At 46.4% G+C, this 26,716-nt stretch overlaps 1 protein-coding gene across 1 annotated transcript in view; it reads right to left on the minus strand.

Moving 5' to 3' along the window:
* The window catches only part of LOC147903294 (uncharacterized), a 246,534-nt gene that overhangs the window by 59,127 nt on the left and 160,691 nt on the right, over positions 1–26,716 (minus strand). The window contains exon 14 of the mRNA XM_087371313.1: positions 18,856–19,755. Coding sequence (XP_087227439.1) covers positions 18,856–19,755 — 900 coding nt within the window. The remainder of the gene's footprint in view (positions 1–18,855; positions 19,756–26,716) is intronic.

Here is a 26,716-nt window from a genome sequence, read left to right on the forward strand (position 1 = left end):
GTAGTCAGTGTGTGTGCGGCGTCGTACTAGGGTGGATATTGGCTCAATACCGATCTTCCGTGCCCACTTCACCATGAGGGAGTCTTCCACCCCGAACAAATCTGCACACGTTTGGAGGGGACAGAAGTGTGCCTGGTCCACCTTTGCCTCCATTGGCAATCTGATAACTCCCATCGCTAAACCACACGCTGGCTCCTCTCACGTGAAGCTCAGCTGAAAGTTCACCTCCGCACCATGGGCGTACCAAAGATCTAGTCCCTGTGGGCCCATCCACTCGTCCATCATGAGCATAAGTTGATTACCCAAAATAGCATCAAATACTTCCGGGGACCACTTACCCAACCCTGTGGAGGCAAACGAAAATCTCCAAGCGGGGTGTGTCTGAGATCCCACTGCACTGATCAAACCCCCCTTGCGGGGCTGAAGGACCATGAGTGTGACCTCCAATGGTAGAGGGTATGAATCTCCTGATAGTTCTAGGGTCCTAACCTCCAGAAGTCCTGCGGTAAGGGTCGCCCAGGCTGGAGGTTGGGAGCTGCTGGTCGAGAGGACGAGCCTTGTCTCTCAGGATCCCTCTCTGAGCGGACCTACTGCTCTGCGATGAGGAGGTTGAAAGGGGCGTCGTCGTTCCCTTGCCCGATGGCAGGGGTGTCGAAGAGGAAGAAGTTGCTACTGGAGTGAAGAGGGGAGTGGCGGGAGAGGGAGAGGTCAGGACACGGGGGACAGAGGGCGGGGGGTGGGTGGTGAGAGTAACCATCGGAGGGGGGGCTAAGGAGGGAGGAGGGAGCGGGGGAAACCCTGGAGGGGGAGGGGGAAGTAAAGAGGAGGAGGGGGAGGGGGAGGGGGGGGGGAGGGGGAGGAGGAGGGAAAAGGCCGATCCCAGGACCCCTTGCTGATCAGGCTCGTCGGGGCTCTAGATTGGCTCCTCCACGGCCCTCATCGGGCTAGCAACTGCGGCTTTCGCTATCGCCGCATCTAGAGCTTCCGGGGCTCTCTGCTGCTACAAGGGTGGGTGCGGAGGCTGGACTTCCGAAGTTAGAGGAGCGGCTGAATGGGCAAAGACTCCCGCTTCTGGGGGGGGCTCTTGCTGTTCCTCTTTCGAGGCCTCTCGGTCAACTTTGTCCCTCTCCCTGCGGTTGGCGCTTTGTCTGCGGCGTTTGTGGGCCTACTTGCTTGTTTTCGTTTTCTTTTTAACCTGTGTCCATTTCCCTTCCGAGGGGGTAACCCATGGGGTTTGAGACTCCTGCTGCTCTTGCCTGAGAGGGTGCTGAACTCGGGCCTGCTGACTCTTCCTACTTTGTGGAGGAGGGGGGGGGGGTGCGTGAGGGAGGCCATGGAGGCAATCTTTGGTGAGGTGGCACATCTGTCTGCATCAAAGACACTGGCCTGGTAACCTGGAGATCTCCACCCTTTGACGAAGTGTGCCCCCTTCTAGGGTCTCGAGAAGGATCAACTCTGGGAGGGACTCCGAGCTCTCCACCACTAGTCTGATCCTGGGGACTCCATCATCTGCTAGAACGAAGGCGATCGTCTCTGGCGGGGACTCTAGCACTGTGCCAAATGCCCGTCCAATGGAAGGGGTGATGGCTCGACACTCCTTGGGGAACCCTTGGAAACGGAGTGTAACCGGGAATTGTGGAACATGGTGTGTCGTGTCCATGTCCTCCACTGTGAACCCATGATACCAAGGAAAGAGATAGACAAGGTGCGGGCCAAGGAGTAGGGGGCTTTGCTCCACAAGTGTCGAGGTGGTGTCAGGGGAGCTCAGCTGGATGAGAAAAATGCCTCATCCATAGATGGTGACCTCCTGGATGTGGTCGCCCTCTAATGTCAAGCTCGCCTGGATCCACTCTCTCACCTGTCTTTGTGTAGGCGTGAGGCCCACAATTCTGCCCACAAGCGCCTTGTCCTGGAGGGACTGAACTACATGTTGTACCTGTTGCTTGTCAGTTGGGGAAAGAAGAACCTTGACAGCCAGACCAAGCGTCACCACCAAGGTTTTCTTTCCCCTTAACAAGCGCAAATGCTCTCGCTGCAGGGAGGAAGAAGAGAAAGGGAAAAAGGGCAGAGGGGGAGGTGGAGATGAGGCGGAGTGAGGGGGGGTAAGGACGGAAGAGAAGAGAGGAAGGCAGGGAGGGCGGAAGGCGGAGAAGGAAGAGGGGGGGGACGAGAAAGTGAGGAAGGAGAGAAGGCGAGGGCAAGGGGCGAAGAGGAGGTGGGAGAAGGCAGCAAGTGGGGGGGGGGGGAGGAGAGAAGGAGGTGGAGAAGGCGGAGGGGCAAGGAGGTGGGGGTGGCAGGAGGCGGAGGTGGGGGTGGTAGGAGGTAGAGAAGGCGGAAGGGGGAGGTGGTAGAGGCGGTGGAGGAGGCGGGAGGGGGTAGCGGGGGAGGCGTGAGGAGCAGTGGGGAGGGGAGGAGAAGGGGGAGCGGGGAAGCGGAGAGGGGAGGTGGGGGGGCAGCACGGGGAGACGAGGCGAGAGAGGCGGGGAGGGTAGGCGAGAGGAGACGGGAAGGGGGGGCGGAGAGGTTGCGGATGAGGTCGAGGGGGGAGGCGGCAAGGGGGAGCGAGGAGGAGGAGGCATAAGGGGCTGCGGGAGGAGGAGATGGCGGGAGGGGAGTAGTGGGAGCAGCCAGGAACTCCAAGGGGCCGGAAAGCCCCTTCCCGCTCGATGAGGGGTGTGTGTTCTTTGCTGTTTTTTTCTACTAGTTGGGACTATTTTCAGACACCTTTCTTTGCTGTGTTCCTCCTGGTTGTAGAAAGTCCAGAGCAATGTGCCAATCAAGGGCTGCAACCTTTTGCATATAGTTTGCAAGAGTGTTTTTCAGACAACAATCAAGCTTGGGGTGATGGACCTGTCCTGGAGTTTCACATCTTTGTTCCAGGTCAGGTTTTGTATGCACCAATCATGAGTTTGGCTCAAAAAGCGGTGGTATTGTTCTTTCTAGAACATATGCCTAATGCAGAAGATGTAGCACAATGGCTGAAATCCCTACCCAAGGGATGTTTTGTTCTGGGCTGTTATAGGGCAGATAGAGGATTCTAGGAGGTTGTTTTCACGGATAATCACTATAAGCAATAGCTCTTGCAAAAATCCCCTCTTTTTTGGGAATCAATTGGTGCATGTTTATCCAGGGATGCCTACTACGGACTACCATGGCTGAAATCCCTATACAAGGGATGCTTTGTTCTGGGCTGTTATAGGGAGGAGGTCATTTTCACGGATGCTCACTATAAGCAACAGCTCTTGCAAAAATCCCCTCTTTTTTGGGAATCAATTGGTGCATGTTTATCCAGGGACGCCTACTACGGACTACCAAAGTCTTATTCGACACAAATGCTCCGTATGGGTTGAGGTGGTAGACCTACGTGACACTAATAGAATCACTCCCCTACATGTGGCTCTACTGGCTGATATGACAGGAATACCATCCCAATAGGTTTTTTTAAACTAAAATGAGGTAATTTCACGGGTTCTTGTTTTGAATGTGATAAATGTGGACATATGCAATCTCAGTGTCCATAGTTTTTATTGAAATCTCCCTCCTACAACTGCCCAAATGAATCTTCTATGGCAAGGCTTATTGTTGTGGCACGTGCTCGTGGTTCAGGAAATGCATCTCTTCCCTTAATTGCTGAAGGAAGGCAAGGCTAAAATGCATGTTACACCTTCCAAGGCAAGGGACAAAATGCCAGCCGGGGAGAAAGCCTCTTCATCGGATTGGCAAATTTCTAAGAAAGTATTCAAGCCAGGGACAGTGGCAAGTAGAAATTGAATGGAGACTGCATCCTCCTCCGAGGAGACTCTGGCAATTGATGGTTTTTGGGTTGATAGATTTTGGTCCAGGGTGGTTCGTGCCTATCTATTGTGTCCACCACATGTGGCAGCCATGTCTTCAAATAGTCTTGCCTCTTTATTTCTACTGATAAGCAAGTGAATGCCTATGAGGAATATAATGGCTCGCCACAGCCTAGCATGGCGATGCAGGTTGAGCGTTGATGTTATGCTACATCGGCTTGCTTGTAAATATGTAAACACTGATCAAATGTTTTACGTATAATGTTTAGGGCCTCTATTATATAAATAAATGGAGGCTGGTTTGGGATAATATTATAGGTCAAAAGCTAGATATTGTCTGTTTGCAAGAACAAATCAACACTCTCTATGGACCGTGAAGGTTTCTTTGCGAGATTTCACATTTTCTACGCTGGCCAGGGTTGCTATGCTGATTGATCATGATTTACAGCCGCAGATGGAATGGGGACACTTACGAATTTGTTTCAATTTATGCCTCGCATACGAATGCAGTTTGGGATGAATAATTTGGCTGTGATTATTTCTTGAGGAAAAATGGGATTTAACGATTCCCCTGCCACCAAGTTTTCATCGATCTCACCTGTTGTGTAGAGAATGGGATGCCTAGGCACATATGTCTGATATTATGCATATGCAAAATATACCGATCAAGATGTGCTCTTGTCGCAATTTGATATTGCCAAGGCCTTTGATGACATGATTCAATGGGATTTCATCTCGCAGACCATGCATGCTTTGGGATTTGGTCAAAAAATGCAGCATGTTATTTACTGGCTATACAATGACAGTAAAGTTGCATGTGTGTGGTCTGAAGATAATTCTAAAAATTGGACTCTCCGTTGTTCTTTTGACGGGAATGTCCACTTAGTGCGCTTTTGTATGCCATAGCCATGCATCCCATGCTTCAATACATGGACCATGTGGCTACACATATGTTGCAAGGCTTGGAGATTCATGGAAGTCACACTATGGTTGCTCAAGCATATGCTGATGATTCTTTTTTTACTCCAAAGAATACCGAGATGGATCTTTCTTCCCTTAAGCATGCTCTATCATTATATGGCCTAGCTGCTAGTCTACATGTGAGTTTTCAGAAGTCTAAGCTGTTACTATTGCATTCTAAATACTGACATAGTCTTTCATGGCCTGGGAAATAACCTTGCCTACTCAATTAGTTCGCCATCTTGGTTATCCTTTGGCATAGTCTTTCATGGGCTGGGGAAATAGTCTTGTCTACTCAATAGTTTGCCATCTTGGATATCCTTTGGGATGGATGATTATTCTTCGCCAGCAAACACACTGGGTACTTGCAAAATTGAAGAAAATGCTTAAATAGTGGAATTAGCAACTTGGCCGTTGCATGCTCGACTCCGGATAGTCCAGTCTATTCTTGATGGCATACATTCAGTTCTACCTACCTTTGATCATTCGGTAGGGTCTTACATACTTTATGTCAGCCATTATGGAAACTCTTTGGCGTTCCAAACATGGCCGCAAACATGGAATTTTCTTTTTGGTTGTAGTGATAGTAGGGTCAAAGGATGCTCTTTGGTCTCCAAAATGTTTTTTGATCGGAAGCATATCCTCTCCCACTTGGAATGGCATGGTTGCGACTCTTTGCATGGCAATTCCTTAAGAGCTGAAAGCTTACATCGGTCAAAGGTTTTTGACCCCACGTTGGCTTTGGGGAAACCCAGACGTTCCTACTTTATTACTTTCAAAAGGATCGGCTATGTGGCTGATGTGATTTTTGATGATGGTGCCATGATATCTTTTCCTTTCACTACCATACAATATGGTTCAGGGATGCACTATCGCCCTCTGTGGCAAAGTATTACTCAAATGCTTCATCCTTTTCTGCTGGTGCCACCACTTGAGCTTGAGGATAGGCTTGAAGATTGGAGTCTTAATTCCTCCCCAGGTTCATCAGCCTGTCCCTTGAGGCTCTCCCACATTACGGTACTTGCCTTGTATTAAATTTTGCTACCCCCACCTTGGGTTTCAAATAAGGAAAATCAACTTTGGCATATGAATCGTCCAGCAAAGTGGTGGTGGAAGAGATTGCGGCAGCTTTGGGATTCCAAAGTTCCTCTTCGACAACAGGTTTTTTTGGGGTGGGTGACACTGGGGGTTCTTCCATCTGGGCATCTCTTGGCACGAAGACATATTGCTCCGGCTGTTTGTCATAGATGTTTGGCTCCAAGGGAATCTGTGCCTCATCTCCTTGGCATTGTCCACAGACTTGTGATTTCTTAGATCTCCTTCAGCAGCTTTTGAGAGCTAGATTTCCTACTGCTACCTTTGGGAAGCATTTTTGGCTTGTTGGAATTCACCATGCAGACACGAGTTTGATTTGTTCTTCACTTGGGTTCGTTACTTGGCACTCTAGAATCTATGGAAGGATCAAAATCATGGAGTCTTTAGTGATCCTACTTTTTCCACTTTCCCCTTTTTTCGACACTCTCTGCAACAATCTTCTGCAAACTCATTATATAGACTACAATGTATACTTGTCATATATTGAGACCTTCTGCTGATGTAATGTTGAGCTCCCCATTCAGGGGAAGCTTTTGTATGATATAAAGCCAGCACTTCATCGGTGGATCCTGGAAGTGTGCCTGGAAACACTGTCTCTCCAATCGGGCCAGAGCACCCCGTCCCCATGTGAGTCGTGCCTGGGCTGCATGTGTCATAGTGAAAAGGGGTCCTGTGAAGATTACTCCCAAAAATGTGTATGACTGCACTATCTCCACTGGCTCGGTTCGATAAGTGAAATTGAGTCGTCGGATTACTGCATGTGAGGTGTTAAAGACCATAACCTTGGTCTTCCCAAGGTTGATTGTCAGTTCTCTCTACAGAACACCTCTAGGGTCTCCAAGTGTCTCTGCAGCCCCTCTGCTGAGGATGAGATGAGGACTATGTCATCAGCGTATAGCAATATTTGTATCATGAGATCGGCCTCCTTCGCCCCCTAGGCGGTCTATGAAAGAGGTGATCTCATCAATGTACAGCCAGAAGAGAGTCAGTATCATGAGATTGGCCAGTGGTGATCCTTCGCCCCCTAGGTGGTCTATGAAAGAGGTGATCTCATCAATGTACAGCCGGAAGAGAGTCGGTGAGAGGGGGCATCCCCGCTTCACTCCAATCGTACTCTCGACCCAATCCGATAGGCCTCCTCAGACACGAACTCGGCCTTTGACTGACTCATATAGGCTCATCACCCCCCATATCAGTGTCTCTGGAATCTGCAGCTCCTGTAACCTCCTGACCATGCGGGATCACGGGACAGTGTCAAAAGCCTTCCGAAAGTCTACAAAGCATGTGTAGAATTTTTGGTGTGTAGACCTTGCCTCCTCAATGATAGACCTCAAAGTGAAGATGTGATCTAGCGGAGTGCTGTCTTTGGAATCCTTCCTGTCCTAGTGCCCGCTGCCCCCGAGCCTCTGTATGACTGCTGAGTTCCCTCAATTGATCCATAAATCTTGGTCAGAGTGTGGCCAATGATAAGGATCCGATAGTTCCCCGTCCTCATAGGGTCCCCGGCTTTGTGTATCGGTACAATAGTGGTGGTACTCCAAGAAGGTGGAAATCTGTGACAAACAGCCCGGTTGAACATCTGTGCTAGGATCGAGGCTAGGACCTCCTGTCCATTTGCAAAGTGCTCAGTACGGAGGCCCTTGTGGTCCTGCGCTCTCCGATTGTGTAGATGGCGAAGTACAGCCCGTACATTCTGTGTGGTGAACAGATGACAAATGGTGGGCCTAGGCGTGTAGGACATATCCGGCGGTGTCTGCAAGTGGGCTAGGATTGAGGCTAGGACCTCCTGTCCATGTGCAAAGTGCTCAGTACGGAGGCCCTCGTGGTCCTACGCACTCCGATTGTGTAGATGGCGAAGTGCAGCCCTTACATTTTGTGTGGTGAACAGATGACAAGTGGTGGGCCTAGGCATGGAGGACATATCCGGCGGTGTCTGCAACTGGGCATCATAGAGGGAGGATGCATACATGTGCCACACATCTAGGTCAGAAATGGGGACAGGTGGCTTCCCCTTTGATAGAAATCCCCATCTAGTGGTTGGGTCTCCTCCACGGAACGATCTGACAATCTCATCCATCCTATGTGTGAGGAAAGCCCGTCTCTTACGGCGCGTCAATCGTCGATAGATCCTCTGTGCTTCAAGTGGCGTCAGATGACTCAAAGTCTGCTGCTGTGTGAAGTGGGCTCCCGTCTCTCTGCACTCGTTGTCGAACCAAGGGTTCTGAGGCATCTTCCCATCTCTCGCCCGCTTGGATCGGGTCGTGGAGGAGAGAGAGAGAAAGAAAGAAAGAAAGAAATTTTATTAAAGGTCCACGGAAGGCCATACATGGCCTATGGGACACAAAATCATCCGAAAGGAAAATACATCATCAACGATGCGCCAACTAGGTGGCCTCATCGTAATACCGCTATGGTGGTTCGCACCCTTATCTAGAGTCCACTTTGTGGTTTCACTTCGTCTCCTTAGCCCTTCCGAACCCTTGGTCACCTCTACAGATCCTACTCTACATGCGCAACTGAATATACATGCTTCTTGTTGCTTCGTCAGGCGGATTTGAAGGTCCTGCTAATTGCCCTTGCATTGTGTACTGCTTCGAGACTCTAATCATTGTTATCTACCATCACGATAAGCCTACGTGTGTTGTTGAACTCTCGATTCTGCAACTCTAGGCTTTTGCATTGTTCTGTGCAGCTGTTTTTCAGCCCTCCTTGCTGTTGTGATTCTTCATTTTGCCCGATTTTGAGCTCTCTTAGTATCTCCTTGGTTTTTGTCACCATGTTCCATTTGGTTTTCACCTGCTCACTGCGTGTGCATGTGTTGTGGTGTGGGTGTGTCCAATGAGCTTCGTTTTACTTGTTGTTTTGCACTCCTCTTTCTTATCCCTTTTTCCCCTTCTCCTATCTTATAAAATCTGTTCCTTTATTTTGTTGTCTATAAAGCTTTTCTCTTCCTTTCGATGCTTTGTTCCTTCTATAAACCTTCTATAAATCTCTATACTTTCCTTTCATATCCTCTTCAGTTCTTCTTCATTGTAGGAGATGGCCGGCTACAAAGACTTATATGCACAAAAAACAAAAGCAAGCCTCAGGTCAAAGATGACAGCTGGGGTGTCCACTTCAGATCATTTTCTAGTGGTTCTGATGGTCTCATATCCTCATGTGAGGGGCCGCTTTGCTAGTGTTAGGATTCCAGATTCCTTTTATGCAGAGGAGGGCTTTACAGAGAGAGTGTTGAGGACCTGGGTATCTCATTTGTTAGCCCTCTTTGATATTAGCGACTTTTATCTGTCAGTTGCTCATATCAGGAGGGGTGAGACCCTCAGGCGTGAGATAGGTATCCGCCAACAGTTGGCTGCCCTCCAGAGGGAGGAGCAGAAGAGGCCTACAAATGCTTGGATTCAAGAGCACCTTGCTATAGCAAGGGCTCTGCAGCAGTCACTTTTAGATCAGAGAGCAGAGTATGTCTTTCATGCCAAAGAGTCATTTTGGACTCAGACGGGAGGTAGGGTCAACAAGTAGTTCTTCTCTACTCTTGGCCCCACACATAGTAGGGAGAGCGTCTCACAGCTTGTTGATTCAGGTGGAGTTCTTCAGACACATTCAGATGCCGTGCAGGTTGCCACCGATTTCTATGCCTCCCTTCTTACAGCAGATCCTGACACCCAGGCCACAGATAATGCTAGAGTGGTTATTTGGCGACACTTGCCTGAGTTGGTGAGACAGGGGAGATGACTGTCGCACTTGATGCACCCTTCACCAACGTAGAGTTCAGGACTGCTCTCTTTGCCCTTCACAAGGGCAAGTGTCCTGGTTCAAATGGACTTACCCCTGCTTGGATTCAGGAGCGCCTTGCTACAACAAGGGCTCTGCAGCAGTCACTTTTGGATCAAAGAGCAGAGTATGTCTTTCATGCCAAAGAGTCATTTTGGACTCAAACGGGAGGTAGGGTTAACAAGTAGTTCTTCTCTACTCTTGGTCCCACACATAGTAGGGAGAGCATCTCACAGCTTGTTGATTTAGGCGGAGTTCTTCAGACACATTTAGATGCCGTCTTGCAGGTTGCCACCGATTTCTATGCCTCCCTTCTTACAGCAGATCTTGACACCCAGGCCACAGATAATGCTAGAGTGGTTATTTGGCGACACTTGCCTGGGTTGGTGAGACAGGGGAGATGACTGTCTCACTTGATGCACACTTCACCAACGTAGAGTTCAAGACTGCTCTCTTTGCCCTTCACAAGGGCAAGTGTCCTGGTTCAAATGGACTTGCCCCCTTATTTTTTATTACTTTTTGGAATCACATTACCTCAGCCCCGCAGGGTGTATGGGACTTGGATGAGATGCCAGACTCACTTACGGAGGGCCTCACTCATTTGATTCCGAAAGGAGGTTGTAGGAATTTAGTGTCTCAATGGAGATCGATTACCTTGTTGGGTACCTTGTATAAAATCCTAGCTAAAGCTATCAGCCTTCGTCTGCAGGCCTTTCTCCCAGATCTTATCCATGATACACAGACGGGTTTTGTGCATGGCAAAAGCATCTTTGATAACATCTTCTCATTTTGGGAGGCTTCGGATTGGCCATGCATAGTGGCCACAGGCTGGCCATTCTACTCTTGGACTTTGAGAAAGATTATGATAGGGTAGACTAGGGCTTTCTGGAGGGCACACTTACTCACTTTGGTTTCTCAGATGCATGGATCAGAGGGGTGTCAGCCCTCTATAGATCAGCAGGTTCTTATTGGTGGAGTTAGGGGACATGTTTGAGATTACCAAATGACCCGTCAGGGATGCCCCTTAGCCCCCTTTTTATTCCTTTTTGTGGCTGAGGCTATGAGCTATTACATTAGAGCTCAAGCTGAGGCAAAAGGATGAGCTCTTAGATAGTGAGTTGGTAGATGATACGGCTGTTTTTTTGGATGCCACTCCATAGAAACTAACTTCATTCAGGATGGCATTGGATTTGTTTTGCATTGCGGCAGTTGCACACATTAATTGGAACAAATCCATTGGTTTTTGGTTCAGTGATGAGGACACTCCAACCTTGGGGAATGACATAGGTTTCACTTTGATTCAGAGGGGAGTCTCCGTCACGTATCTGGGATGCCAGGTTAGGGTGGGCATCTCTCCGGCACAGCAGTTCACTCCCGTGTTGGAGAGTATCAGGAGGAAACTCATCTTTTGGAGTTCAACCAGACTTGACCTTGCATCCATAGTTGTGGTTGTGAACCAGGTATTATTGGCTACTGCCTGGTTCATTTGCTCATGTTGGTGTAGATCTAGAGGTTGTATCGCTCAGCTCATGAGACCTATCAGGAACTTCCTATGGAGCGGTTTAGTAGGCACCTCAGATGTTGTAGCCAGGGTGACTTGGGAGACCCTCATTCTCCCCACAAGAGAAGGAGGTCTCAATATTATTGACCCGAACTTGTAGTGTATGGCCTTGCTCTGCAAGTTTGTAGTACATGGATTGATGCCTGGACAGGAGCCCTGGAAATATTTTTTCGCACACAACATTCAGTCTTGTATCCCTTCTCATGGGGGAGATTGGTTGGACAGTAGTAGATGGATCTTTACTTTAGCCCATCTCAAAACTCCCCCTTCCCCTCTCATGGCTGCTATTTTGAAAAGCTTGGGGCTGCTTTAGAAACACACTTTGCAAAGTTCCACCCACCTCTCGTGAAGAAATTCACAGGCATCCAGTTATGTGGAATGACTCGATTTTGGATGACCATGGCAGGCCACTTGGAGTGTCACATTATATGCAGTGGTCTAGATGGGAGAGGGGACCTGCTTCTATAGTAGGCGCTTGGCAGGCCTTTATGAGACTTCCAGAGAATCAGAGACTTTTAGCAGTTGGCCATCTCAGAGGGAGTGCACTCAGGATACAGCAAATACAAGTAGCCATTCTGCCAAAGTGGATTGACACGGATGACATGCTGATCACAGAGTCTACTTGGTGGGGAGCGTTTTCAAGGATGGGCATTCCGTTACAAATTATTGTACTATGCAGGATGCACACGAGGATACCCTTGTCTTTGATGCTTAGTCGGGAGGAAGACTTATGAGGTCTTCTGATGATATTCTTTTGGAGATTGCATTTCAGCCTGTCATGATTGCAAGTTTCATGGAGTGGGACAGGGACTCACAGTGGTATCTTGACCCCGATCGTATTCTCCTTGCGCTGGGGTCTTGGAGACTCTGGCTGTATGGTGGGACCCAGGGGAGTGGGAATGGATTGATGAGGGGCACCGAGAGAAGAGCTTCCCCTTCTTTCGCTACACAGTTAGAAATGCTCCGTCGGACATTTCACCTCAGCAGTAGAGGTTGGAGGCCCTCCAGAGCATCCCATTGGGATAGTTTTCAGATTTTTGCAATTGTGCAGAAAAACTTCTGGCGTAGGTTCTGGAAATCCCTCAAGAATAGAAAGATCACTCTTTTCTTTTGGCTTTCTATTCGTGGAGGGATTGCAGTGAACCTATGGAGATCTAGGTTCGGGGCTGACCCTACTTGTCCTCGTTGTCACATGGCAGTTGAGTCAGTACAGCATTGCCTTTGGGAGTGCAGACAGGCGAGGACAATCTAGAAAGGTGTTGCTAGGATTTTCAGCATCTTTCATACAACACCTTTCTATATGACCTGGGGTTCAGTGGCTTGGTTATCTCTTACTGGCCCTCAGGCGTTCTTTGAGGGACATGATCTAGATCCAGATCCAGATCTCATTGTACGGCGACACTCAGTGGAGTCTTGTTCCCTCCAGGATGTTCCCTTCACTCCTTTCACAGCTGCTCATGCCTCATTAGACATGTCATGGGAGATTTTGGCTAGCATTGCAGCTTGGCATATTTGGAGAGCCAGGTGTAGAGAGGCGATGGAGGGTATCTAGGTTCACCCTTCCCAGGCTATGGCCAGTATTTGGACCGACACATTACACACTCTGATGGCCATATGGGCGAGCATGTAGGGATACTCCAGGGCAACCATTGGTAGGAGAGTTACTTTTTTCAGAGTTTGGAGAGGATCTCCTTTCTTCTCTAAGTCTCCCTCGAGGTTGAGATGGCATTTTCAGCCTCCGCCTTGGTTTCTTATTAGCTCATTTTGAGCTGTTTTTTCCCCCCCTCATGCATTGCATGATGTACTCCCGCATCTGGGCTTGCTCTAGTGGTTTTAATTCATACTTAATGAAGTAATTTTCTTGAAAAAAAAAAAAGATGACCCTATTCATGCCTCTTTTAAGGCCCAACTGGTGTTTGATGTCATGCATGAAGGCTTTGAAGATACACGCAAGGATTGGAAAGATCCTACCCCTACTATTGGCATTATGGTTGAAGTGGAATGAAATAGTGGATCCAGTGCATGAATATGCTAAGCATGCCGTGATTATTTTTTTCTTGGGCCGTATGCCTGTTGCAGCAGATGTGGATAACTGGTTGACAAGGACACTAGGTGGCTATTTTGTTCCTAAGGTGCCTTATGCAACAAATGGTTTTTTGTAAATCATAATGGCAGATGCACAACACAAACAAATGCTACAGGAGCATTCTCCACTTTTTCCTAGACAACAATGGTGCATGTCCCACCCTGGTCGCCTACTAGGTATTATCAAGCTTTGATTCGGCATTGTTGCCCGTTGTGGGTGGAGATGGTAGATTTTTCTCAATGTGTGGCTTCATTCTTGCCAAAAATTGCAGCGTAGTTGGGCAAGGTGGTGTGTCCACCTAGGCCAAATGGAAATTCTAATAGGCTCTGCATTTTGTGGGATACGGATACCCCCGCTCCAAGATCTTACTCTTTTACAGTAGATTATGATGCTATGGTTATTTGCAGGAGCATTCTTTGAATGCAAAAACTTTGGGCACAAGGCTTCACAATGCCCTTTAGTTCTACATAAAATGCCTTCAGATGCCATACCTCCTCTGATGCAAAACAAGGATGCCAGTGGGTCTTCTATGGTAAAAAATAAATGCAATAAACCAGTAATTGCAGCTCAAGATAAGGGAAAGCCACATATTGTTTCAAATGGGAATGCTTCAACCTCGATGCCCTCTACATCTCAATGTAAAGTTAAGAAAAAAATCCAACTGAAACCTGGCAGAGTCCAAGGAAATTCGTCTCAGCTAGGAGACCGTTACCTTCTCGGACATGGAATGGTACATCTTCAATGGTAATACTCCTGAAAAGTCATGAATTGGTATCACATGGACAGCAAGTTGTACTCTTTTCCCTAAAGAAGAAGTTGCTGGTTTGCTGTCTTCCCATCAAGCTGTTGTGTCAAATTAGGGAAGAGGCCATGCACACTTGATCTAGTTGCTTGTGCGAATATCAGCTGTACATAGCTGTACTTCATAAAATTTCTGTAAATATGCTTTAACAAATAAAATGCATCACTCTCAATGTACACGATTTGTGTGACACATGGAAATGGAAGCTTGTGTGGACGTATGTCAATGAATTGCAGCCTGACATAGTGGCTTTGCAAGAGCATCATCCTAGTAACACCCTCCATTTGTAAAGTATGCACTGAAGCCGAGTGTCCCATCTCCTTTATCACATCTTGAGCCTCAAAAGGCATATTTTTTGCATCGTCTGCGCATTTCTACGGTGGATAATGATGTAGTAGATGGTCAAGGCTATGTCCTTTCTTTCCCATAGGCTAGGAGGCAATTTTGTTTAGGTTTACAATCCAAGTCAATTGGGCATACTCTTTCAAATATGTTGCAACCTTTTCTGCCGGTCCCTCGATTGTATACTTCATTTCAGTTTTGGATTGGAAGTTCGATAGATCACTCCTAGGCTATTCTTCATTTTCATTTGCTGATCTTTCTGCTAAGAATGCTTATCATCTTTTATTACCACAGTCATGGATTCAACAGCAAGGAAATCATTTATGGCATCTCAATAAGCCCCTTGCTTGGTGGAAGGGTTGTCTTCGGCAAATCTGGGACAATAAGCTTCTTCTCAAGCAGCTTGTTTTCTTATGGCGATCTTTGAAGGGGGGCTTATTACTGCTTGGATATCTATTGGTTGCCAGACGTCTGGCCTCCTTGGCATGTCCTATATTTTCACATCCCAGGGAGACTGAGCAACATCTTTTCTAGACTTGTCTTGCTGCTCATGATGTTCTTCACAGACTGAGAGCTGGTCTTCATGCTCGTTTTCTAGGCATATCCTTTGGCAGGTAGTTTTGATTATTTGGCAAATATTCCTCTAGGCCCGGTTATGATCAATTCTTCTGTTGGTGCCCTTATTGGGCTTTGTGGTCATTATACCATGCTCGTAATATTCGGTTGTGCGAGCATTCTTGTTTGGATATTTAGTATTTATTGCGTTCCTCCTTGCGTCGATCTCTCCAAGATGCACATTCTCTTGGAGACCTTCCTTTGGCCCAATTAGAGGTGTTTTACTACTGTTTTTAGTTCTGATGAGTTGTATCGCTTTGAGAAGCTATGAAACATATATTTTTTCTAATGAATACTGCTTCTTACCCACACAAAAAACTGTCTGTGTGTGCGTTTAGTTTTGAGTAGTAGCTGTCTCATTTTGGGACAGCTATGAATGTATATTCTTTTTAGATGAATACTGCTTCTTACAAAATGTATGTATATTCTTTCCAAATGAATATTGCTTCTTAGCCCCCTTTAAAAAAAGGTGTGTATAGGACATCTCAGAGGGAGTGCAGGGAGGATCTTGCAGATTGAGTCAGCCCTTCCAGAGGCTTGGATAGACACAGATGATATGCCTCTCACTACCTCCACTTGGGCAGGTACTTTCTCGAGAGGCGGGGTTCCACTTCAGGTCTTAGCCTTCCGAGGTGCACAGGAGGATGCTTTGGTTTTCAGTGTCCAGGATGGTGGCAGATTGCTCAGATCTACAGATGATATATTGCTTGAGTCTGCTTTTCAGCCTATCAGGGTCGTAGGCCTTTTGATGCAGGGATCAGATTCAGAGTGGTTCTTAGACCCTGACCCCCAGTTACTCTCCACCGGGTCTTGGAGACTTTGGCTCTATGGAGGAGTTCCCATCAGGTATTTACAGTGGGACCCCGGAGAGTGGGAGTGGATTGACGCGGGGCATCGAGAGAAGACCATCCCCTTCTTTCGTTACACGGTCAGTAATGCCAGGAGATTTCAGCTCAGTAGTAGAGGTTGGAGACCCTCCAGAGTTCCTCATTGGGAGACTTTTGGTATTACTGCGGATCAGCAGAGGTACTTCTGGAGGAGGCTCTGGAAATCCCACAGGAATAGAAAGATCACTATCTTCTTTTGGCTTTCTATTCATGGAGGGATTGCAGTGAACCTTTGGAGGTCCAGATTCGGAGCCGACCCTACTTGCCCTCGTTGCCTTTCTGCTTCGGAGTCTATTCAGCATTGCTTATGGGATTGCAGACAGGCGAGATTGATTTGGATGGGGATAGCCAGGATCTTTAGTCACTTTGCCCATTCCCCACTCTTTATGACTTGGGGCTCGGTGGCTTGGCTTTCTCTTACAGGACCTCAGGTTTTCTATGAGGGACTTGACTCCTCCCGGGCCATTTCAGTTCGACATCATCGGGTTGAGCTCTGCTTGTTGGATGTGGTTACACACCGTCCTTTTACAGTTGTACATGCCTCTGTGGATACTTCTTGGGAGATTATAGCGAGCATAGCAGCCTAGCATATCTGGAGATCCAGATGCACAGAGGCTATGGAGGGTACTCAGGTTCATCCCTCGCACACATTGGCTAGTATCTGGACAGACATCGTACACACTCTGATGGCCGTATGGACGGGTATGCAGGGGGACTCCCGTGCAGCCTCAGCTAGGAGGGCTTCTTTCTTCAGGGAATGGAAGGATTCTCCTTTCTTCTCTGAATCTACTCTCTGAATCTACTACAGGGTTGAGATGGCACTTTCAGCCTCAGCCTTGGTTTCTTTCCACCTCACTCTGAGGGGGTTTTTTTATTATCCTCATGATTTCATGATGTATTCCGCTTTGAGCTTGCTCTCGCGGGTTTTTGTTCTTACTTAATAGAAGTCTTTTTCATGAAAAAAAAAAAAAAAAAAAAAGGTGTGTGAGTGGGTGGGGCTGTCCTACCGCTTCTAGTGGATGTTCAAGATTTCTTTCGTTCATCCTTGCATCAGTCTCTCCAAGATGTGCATTCTCTTGGAGACCTTCCTTTGGCCCAGTTAGAAGAGTTTTATCAGTGTTTCTAGTTATGAGTAGTAGCTGTTCTATTTTGGGACAGCTATGAATGTACATTCTTCTTAATGAAATAGTTTCTTTACCACCCCCCCAAAAAAAGTGTGTATACTAGTTGTGTGAAAGGGAGGGCGGAATCAGACTTCAGTAGAGGATCTCTTGGAATCATAGTTACACTTAAACGCGTTTCAGAGCCCAGCTGGACTCTCAAACACGTTCTAGGAAAGGCCCAAACCAGAAAACGGAGTTTCAAGGCTGAAACATTTCAGACCCTTGAAACAGCTGGCTGAAATGTTTCAGCCCAGCTGTTTAGAGGGCTGAAACGGGCCGTTTCAAGTAACACCCCCCTCCCTCTATTTCACGATTTTTTCCGGCGGGTTTTTTTTCTCTCCGTGTTTCATTTTGGCATACACTTGCAATCTTTCACTCCCTCCACCCCTTCAGCCTCACACTCTTGGACTTTTGAGGGTTTTCTAGCCCTCCTTGAGCCCCATTCACTCCCTGGGAGTCCTTTCTCTCCTGCAGGCTGCTACAAACCCCCCTCCATCATCCACTCCCCTTCAGCCCTCCTTCATAGCTCAGCCTCCACTCCTTCAGCCATCTCTTTGAGCCCGTAGCATTCTAAATCTGTGTGTGATCACCTCAAAACCCTTTATTCTAACCCCCCTTCCTTGATGACATGAGGTTTCCCCATTTCAGCCCTCCTAGAAACCCCGAAACATTTCCGTTTCCATTTCCCTTAAGTATGCAAGTTGGAATGCATGGTGGAGCAGGGTGCCAATCGAATCTGATTTTTTTTGCAAGTGAGCATAGTAGAGCCCCTCCTCTCCAGATTAATTTTTGTCTTAGTAAGGCCTTCAAGACCTCAATCATCTTGATACCTATGAACGATATCCTGCTTGGAACAAAGGATGAATCACATCTAGGATCTCCTCAGGATATGTGTGCAGCTATCCACCCTCCTCATAATGTTGACTCTAAAGCTGCATCTACCAAGCCCAAGAAGAATAATGAGGAATGCACTCATCTAGACACAACTGCACGCATCTCTACTCTAGCCCGTTCATACCAATCCACCAACCATGGGGAGCCTGTTTGCTGCCTTTTAAATGCCCCAATAGAAGTGAGGTCCCGACAGAGTGCTCACTCGTCCTTTCAAAGGGTCTAGCAGTGACTCCAAGTCTGCTCCTATTCTAGGATGGCGGCTACTTGTTCATGCTTCTGCAAGTCGGTATCATCAACAGCATACCATTGAGTCCCTATGCAGCCACCAGAAGAGACCCTGAATAGAGAGTACCCCATATATGCCACTAATCATCTAGAGCTTGACAAAGATGAAGGCTATCCAACTCCCACCCTTGTGAAGGTTAGTTTTCCTTGGTTTGCAACAAGACTCTAAAGTTACAGATGGCCAGTCCCCTATTGAGAAAGTTCTCGTAAATGGGGAAGGCATTTGTCAACATAATACACACAAGATCTGAAAAGTACTAGCAGGAGATCAATAACCATGAAGGCAAAGGGAATAGGCTTGGGAGAGGAGGAAGTGGTGGACGAACAAACGAAGGAATGAGAATGAGGCCACCTAGTTTGCAGGGATACTCATGATTGCTGAGCTGTTAATAGGACACATTTTCAATTTTCCACTCTGGATATTTTCAGATATTATAACCCTTGTTTTCAGATATTATAACCCTTGTAATATTAATAGTACTTTCATACTGTATCAGCTCTCTTCCAGAAAGAAATAGAAGAGAAACAAAAAAATTGTAATTCTATTCAACATCGACAAAGACAGACTCTTGAAGTATCATGATTAAAATTTGGACTCACCACTGCCACAAGCATCCACAATATCCTTGATCAGGACGGTCGTGGTCTTCTCTTTCTGATAGAAGGAAGCCATTTGTGCTGACAAGATCTGAGATAAAGGTTCAAGATCATGGTGGCAGAATCTTTTCTGCTGTAGTTGGCATTCAGCCATCACCGCACCTGTTATTAATTCATTCAAAACAAGCGTCTTTTTATGGGCTATAGGTGATTTAAATTCACCATCTTTTATCCTTTCCCCAAATTCAGATGGACAGGTGCTATCATTAGGCTGATAGCTTTCAAGGGTGAATTTTTTTGTAACTGTACTGGAATCTTTTGGATTCTTATCCTTCAGTGGGCTTTTGTCATCAGAATTATCTTCATATGCCATCTGCAATGACTGTAAGCTGCAACTTGGTTTAGAGTTTACAGGCTCGTTTGAACAACATTTCATGGCTGTAGGTTGGTCACATGAATCAGATGATATGACAGATTGAGCCATAACAGTAGTTCCAGAAGAATAGATATCTGTCCTGGCATTCTGTTGAGTTACCCCAACATCCTTTGTGACAGTAAAAGCAGTAGCACCGCGTAAATCACCAATGCAGTGTTGTGTGCTATCACCATTACTTTGATCCCTGCAGTCTCCCAATTCTGGACATTCCACTTGACACCTTTTGTGTACCAATCTAGTTGACCAAGGAAGAGAATCCCAACAGTCTGCCTGTGAGACTACAGGAACTTTCCCACACGAGGAGAAGTTCAGGCTTGCGTGATTCGAAAACAAACCACTTGTCTGATCTGGACGAGGACTATATGCCTCATCTTCTTGAATCCCTTTGATGCTGCAGTTACTAATTTCACTGTCCGCAGAAATATCTTTTGACTTCAACGTTGTATCCATATTGTCTGCAGCAAACTCTGACAAGGGACAAGGGCAATGAAGCAAATTAATTGCAGCCTCACTACAGAAAAATGATTCTCTCTCTCTCTCTCTCTCTCACACACACACACACACATTTTTTTTTTGTTGCAAAAAGAGACTTCTATTAAGTATTAAAGAAAACCATTAGAGCAAGCTCCATACGGGATACACCATGCAATGCATGAAAAGCTCAAGAGCCAAAAAGAAAGGATTGTGGCTGATAGTGCCATCTCAATCCAGTAGAACCCTCCAAGAAAAAGGGAGAACCCCTCCAAACTCGAAGAAAAACAGTCCTCCTAGAAGAGGCTGCCCGTGAAGGGCCTTGCATGCTAGCCCAAGTGGCTATGAACGTGTGAACCGTGTCAGTCCAAATACCCGTGAACACTTGTGATGGGTGTATCTGCATGCCATCCAATGCCTCTGTCCATTTGGCTCTCCAAATGTGCAAGAGGAAATGCTAGCCAAAATCTCCCAAGAGGTGTCCACTGAAGCATGGGAAGCTTTGGTACATCCTGAAGAGAGCAGGGCTCTATCACCTGCCGGTGGACCGAGAGTGCCCAAGAAGAAGGCTCACCCTCATAAAACACCTGGGGCCCAGTAAGGGATAACCATGCGACCGAGCCCCAAGGCATGAAGAAAGGGGAAGTATAAAAAATGCTGAGTATCCAAGCAACCCCTTTCCAAACAGTCCTCGCCTAACTGCAGTCCCAAAGGCAATGTCGCACTGAATCCTCTGCAGAATGATAGCGAGGGCAAGTGGGATCAGCCCCAAATTGTGATCTCCACTGGTTCACTGCAATCCCTCCATGAATAGAAAGCCAAATGAAAAGAGTGATCTTTCTATTTCTGAGGGATTTCCATAGCCTCCTCTAGAAATTCCTACGCAAATCTACGGTGATGAAGAAGCTGTCCTAGTGGGGGGCTCTGGAGGGAATCCAACCCCTAATGCTCAGCTGCAATCTCCTAACATTACCAACTGTGAAACGAAAGAAAGGAATCCCCCTCTCTCGGTGCCCATGATCTATCCACTCCCACTCTCCTGGGTCCCACTGCAAGCACCTGATAGGTGCACCTCCATATAACCACAACCTCCAGGATCCCAAGGCCAAGAGCAGAGGGTTAGGGTCTAAGTACCACTACAAGCCCGCTCCATGGTCCACAAAACCAGCAATCCTGACAGGCTGAAAGGCAACCTCTAGAAGGATATCATCCGTGGATCTAGAGAGTATACCTCCGTCCCCAACATCAAAGACCAGCACATCTTCCTCGAGACCTCAAAGAGCGATCACCTGTAAAGGAACTGCTGTCCTCAAAAAAGCTCCCATCCAAGTGGTGGAAGTAATAGGCATCTCAACTGTCCATCCCACCGGGATGGCTGCACCTATCTGCTGAATCCTGCGTGCTACTCCTCTGAGGTGACTCACTGACTACAGTCTCTGATCCTCAGGTAGCTTGATAAAAGCCTTCCAAGTGCCTATTGTGTAGGCGGGGCCTCTCTCCCATCTAGACCATTGCATGTAATGGGAGGTGCCCAGTGGTCTGCCATGCTCATCAAGTATACTATCGTTCCAAATGATCGGCTGCCTATCAATCTCTTCGAGGGTAGAGGGCGGCACCCTCTGAAGAGTGTTCTTGAAGCTCCCCCAAGCTTTCAGGATGGCAGTCATGAGAGGAGAGGTAGGAAATCTAAGAGGGGCTGAAGTAAAAATCCAGCGAGGGCTCCATAAAAAATTTTTGACTGGTCTAACGAGTTGAAGTAAAAATCCAGCGAGGGCTCCATAAAAAATTCCTGACTGGTCTAACGAGTTGAGTAATGCAATCCCTAGACCGGCACCAGCAAGAACACACAAACCAGGCGGTGGCCAAAAGAGCCTGGTTCACTACCACAACTCTAGATGCAAGGATGAGTTTGGCTGAGCTCCAAAAAATGAGCTTTTTCCTTATACTCTCACACTTTTTTTTAAAAGTGAAATCTTATATTTATGTGTGGGAAACCTCAAAAGAGGTAAAAACCCACTAATAAGTACAAGAAAAAAATTTACAAGTAAAGCCTCAGACCAAAAGTCATGAGGCAGCCAAGTAAAAAGTTACATATCAAGCTAGAGGAGGATCAAACACAGCATCCTCCAGCTTCAAATTATTGCTCTGTAAAAACTAATGCAGTGATGAAACCACACCATAAATAAAAACCAGCTGTTTTTTGCCCTTGTGATTCTTCTTGATATAGGTTAGTGCCCGAAATTCTTGAATCACAGGGTCAAAAACTTGTTGTAACATGGGATGAAAAGATTCCAGTAAAAAAGGCAATTCTGTATCCCGAACAGAAGGAGACTTTGGCACAGGTATCAGAGGCAAATGAGCTAGATCAACATCTGTATCCTCTGACGAAAGAGCTGCATCTGATAAAGCAGGACTCAGCATTTCAGCTTCACTTCGAGGATCAACTTGAGAAAGAGCATGTGTAGCATCCTGTATGATCCCCACTGCAAGGGGCACATCCATATCTAGAGGAGAAGGAGGCTGATGATGCTCAATGGGAGCCAGATCCTGAACTTCTTTAGCAAGAGGAAGATTAACCTGTGATTTTCCTACCTTCCTCCAGTAATGCTTCGGAGCAGTAAAAGAAGGCTTATACAGTAAAGCCTTAGCAGAAACCGGAGGAGAAGGAAGAGTAAACTTTACAATTGAAGAAGGAACAGGAGGAGTGGTCATGGAAGCCGAACGCCAAGCACGTGCAAAATGACCAACCTGCCGGCATCGATAATATGCTGTAGGAAAAGAGGCAAAATGCAGCCTGATGCGCATCGGATGAGCAAATCCCAAATCAAGATCCAGAGTAGAGGGCACGGGCTACATCATATCCCATAAAATACAAAGGCGAACATCTCTCTCTCTCTCTCTCACACACTTTTTTTTGGTAAAATCCAGTGCATTGTATTTATATTCTCATAAATTCACAAGATGGGAATGGAGAGTATCCCAAAGATCAGAAGCATAAAGAGAAAAGCTCTATGCAAGAAGCATGTATATCACCCTCATGGCAGGCATCATATAAGGATTGCCGCAATGAGGCTCTGAAAGATTCATATGACTTGCGAATCTGGCAGCCCAAGTATGCCAAATTATGCTCATTCCAGATTGTCCAAAGAGCCCAATATCTCACCCATGAGAGAAATAGTGAATATTGAGACAAAGACCTCATAAATCTGCCAAATAACCAAAAATGTTTCCCAAATCTCTCTCTCACACACACTTTTCTTTTGTGAAACCAAGAAAATTATATTATGTAACATTCATTTACATCACGGCAGTGCTCGAGAAAAGAGCCAATGCCCTATCCATCAGAAGCAGTAAAAGAAAAGTTGAATACAAGAAACATCCAAATCGTCCTCATGTAAGGCATCATATAAAGACTGCCGCAATGAGGCTCAGAAGAACTCATAAGGATGTTGAAGGGGAGAATTCAGATATGCATGATTTTGCTGCAGCCAGAGGGTCCATAAGGCCCAGTATCTGATCCATTGAAAGAAAAGAGAATACTGTGACAAAGAAACTGATAATTGGCCATACATCCAGAAAAACCTGTAGAACCTGTGTGCAGGAAATCTGAGAGATAAGAAATAGGAGATCTTGTCTAGAAGGTCTCTGGAATATGAACAAAACCACAATAAATGCGGAATACTCTCAAGAATATGATGACATCTTGGACAAAGAGGTGAGGCAATCCTTCTTTGAGCCAATTTCACTCCCACTGGAAGAATACCAACTATGCATCTCCATAGAAAGAGTCTCTGCTTCAATGGCATTTTCTACTTCCATATCAATTGCAATTTTCCTTTCCACCAGGCTGATGACTTATTCAGATGCCATAGAGAGTTAGCATGATGAGCAATCCAAGGAGGAGATAATATCAATCGATAAGCCTGTATAGAAGTCAATAAATGCAAAGGCTGAGAGGATATTCCTGAACTTGAAGACTGAAGGTGCCAATCTTGAAGCCTGTCTCTTACATTCAATGTTGGAATCGGAACCAAAGGAAGTAAGAGATCAGCAATGGCTTTCCAAATATTTCTGTGATGCATCCCAAGATTGTATTGTCGACATGCGACCGGAAAAGAGAGAAAATGTCCTTGTGTATCTACCACATCATCAATGAACCGGATGCCCAACTTCATAAGATTGTAAGCTCTGATTGGTTGTTGTACAGCAAGGGGAGAGGAAAACACAGCACTCCAATGAATGCTTTCCATTTTGAGTGAGGAAGCTATAGAAGCAGGATGGGGAGACCATTTGATGCGAGAGAGAACTTGCTTTCAATCCTGAATCAAGGAAGTAGAAAATGGACAACCAGGGATTTTACCTTGAAATTTGCCAAGTACTACTTCCGATGGATCAACTAACCAATGTCCATATAAGCTTTTGTGCGCATCTGACCACACAGAATTGCCAACATGATAGACCAAGACTGCTCTTGTTGAAAAAAAGTCTTGAGCATAGTGATCTTTCTTGCCAACACATGAAATTTGATGTTTATTATATTCAAACCACCATGCATTCTTGGTGAGCAAAGAAAGTCCATTTTGAGTAACCTTAAATCCTTTTTATGAAGCTTAGTTTTCCAGAAAATCTCCATGGCTTGAGACATAAAAAAAGTGACATCTCGAGATGACCAATGTAATAGAGGAAGGTAGAACTGGACATAAGCTAGAACAATGGACTGAACAATTCGAAGCCGTACAAGCAGGGGCCAAGTGGATATCTTCCAATATTCTAATTTGTCCTGAATTTTGTTTAAGACCCATGATATTTGTTGCACCTGGATGGGGGCATTTTCCAGATCGGGCATTCCTTTACAGGTGATTATTTTACGGAACACACATGAGGATGCCCTAGTCTTTGATGTTTCTTCGGGGGGTAGGCTGTCCAAGTCCACAGATGATATATTGTTGGAGGTACCGTTTCAGCCAGTCAGGGTAGTGGGCTTCATGGAGCATGGCTCTCTTTCACAGTGGTACTTGGATCCTAACCCGCTACTCCTTGCCCTGGGCCCATGGAGGCTGTGGCTCTATGGAGGTGTCCCAAGTAAGTTTTTGCAGTGGGACCCTGGGGAATGGGAGTGGATAGACGAAGGGCACCGAGAGAAAGGCATCCCCTTCTTTCGTTACACGGTCAGTAATGCCAGGAAATTCCAGCTCAGCTGTAGGGGTTGGAGGCCCACCAAAGCTCCTCATTGGGAGAATTATCAGATTTTTGCAAACTTGTAGAAAATTTTTTGGCAGAGGCTCTGGAAATCCCACCAGAATAGAAAAATCACTCTTCTTTTGGCTTTCTATTCATGGTGGGATGGCAGTGAATCATTGGAGATCTAGGTTTGGGGCTGACCCTACTTGCCCTCATTGCCTTTTTGCTTCGGAGATAGTACAACACTGCCTTTGGGATTGCAGACAGGCGAGAATCATATGGAAGGGGATTGCAAGAATTTTCAGCACTTTTGTTCGCCTCCCCTTCTATATGACCTGGGGATCAGTGGCTTGGCTCACTCTTTCAGGGCCCCAGGTTTTCTTCAAGAGACATGAATCGTCTTGGGCTCTACACATCCGGCGACACCTCGTGGAGTCGTGCTCTTTAGAGGATGTTCTGGCCACTCTCTTCAGGGCTGCTCATTCCTCGGTTGACTCTCCATGGGAGGTTTTAGCTAGCATTGCAGCATGGCACATTTGGAGAGCCAGATGCACTGAGGGTATGGAGGGTTCTTAGGTTCACCCTTCTCAGATCTTGGCCAGTACTTGGACAGATACGGTACACACTCTGATGGCCATATGGGCGACCATGCAGGGATCCTCTCGAGCAGCCTCCTCCAGGAGAATTACTTTTCTCAGGAATTGGAGAGACTCTCCCTTCCTTGCTGAGACTTCTATAGGGTTGAGTTGGCATTTTCAGCCTCAGCCTTGGTTTCTTTCTATCTCATTCTTCTGAGGTGTTTTTATTACATGCTTAGCATGATGTTTTTCCGCTCAGAGCTTGCTCTAGCGAGTTTCTTTCTCACTTAATAGAAGTCTCTTTTTTGCCCAAAAAAAAAAAAAAAAAGATGCAGTGAAGAAACTACACCATCAATAAAAACCAGTTGTTTTTTGCCCTTGTGATTCTTCTTAATATAAGCTGGAAGCAGGAATTTTTGAATCACAAGGTCAAAAACCTGTTGCATCATAGGATGAAAAGACTCTAGAGAAAAAGAAACATCTGCATCCTGAACAGAAAGAGACTCTAGCACAGTCTTCACAGACATAGGAACTGAATCAATATCTGTACTCTTTGAAGAAGGAGCATCTGACAAAAGAGCTGCATCAGATAAATCAGGACTCATCATTTCAGCTTCAGTCGGGATAGCAACCTGAGAGAGAGCATGCAGATTATCTTGTTAAATCCCCTCTGCAAGGGGCACATCCATATCCTGAGGAAAAGGAGACTAATGGTGCTCAACAGGGGTGCAATTCTGAGCTTCTTCAGCAAGAGAAAGATCGGCCTATGATTTATCTACCTTCCTCTAGTAGTGCTTCGGAGCAGTAGAAGAAGGCTTCTCCAAAGAAGCCATAGCAGAAACCGGAGGAGAAGGGAGAGTAACCTTGACAGCTAAAGAAGGAGCAGGAGGAGTGAGCCTGGATGCAGAAGGGCAATCACGTGCGAAATGACCAACCTGTAGGCACCGATAACATGCAGTGGGAAAAGATGCAAAATGCAGCCTGATGCGCATCGGATGGGCAAATCCCAAATCAAACACACTTTTTTTTTTTTTGGTGAGAAGAAATATTTTATTGCACTGAAATAATTACATTCATAGATACTCCAAAAGTGGAGTAACTACTACTCAACCGAAAATCTCAGTATAAGCCATATATACATCATGAACAATCAGATGAGTCTGAAAGCAATCATAAAACGATTGCTGCAGAGACCGTT

The sequence above is a fragment of the Dipteris shenzhenensis genome, chromosome 3 (assembly GCF_047967505.1).
Source record: "Dipteris shenzhenensis isolate YYH24624 ecotype China chromosome 3, Dip_SZ_1.0, whole genome shotgun sequence".
In the NCBI taxonomy this organism is placed as follows: Eukaryota; Viridiplantae; Streptophyta; class Polypodiopsida; order Gleicheniales; family Dipteridaceae; genus Dipteris; species Dipteris shenzhenensis.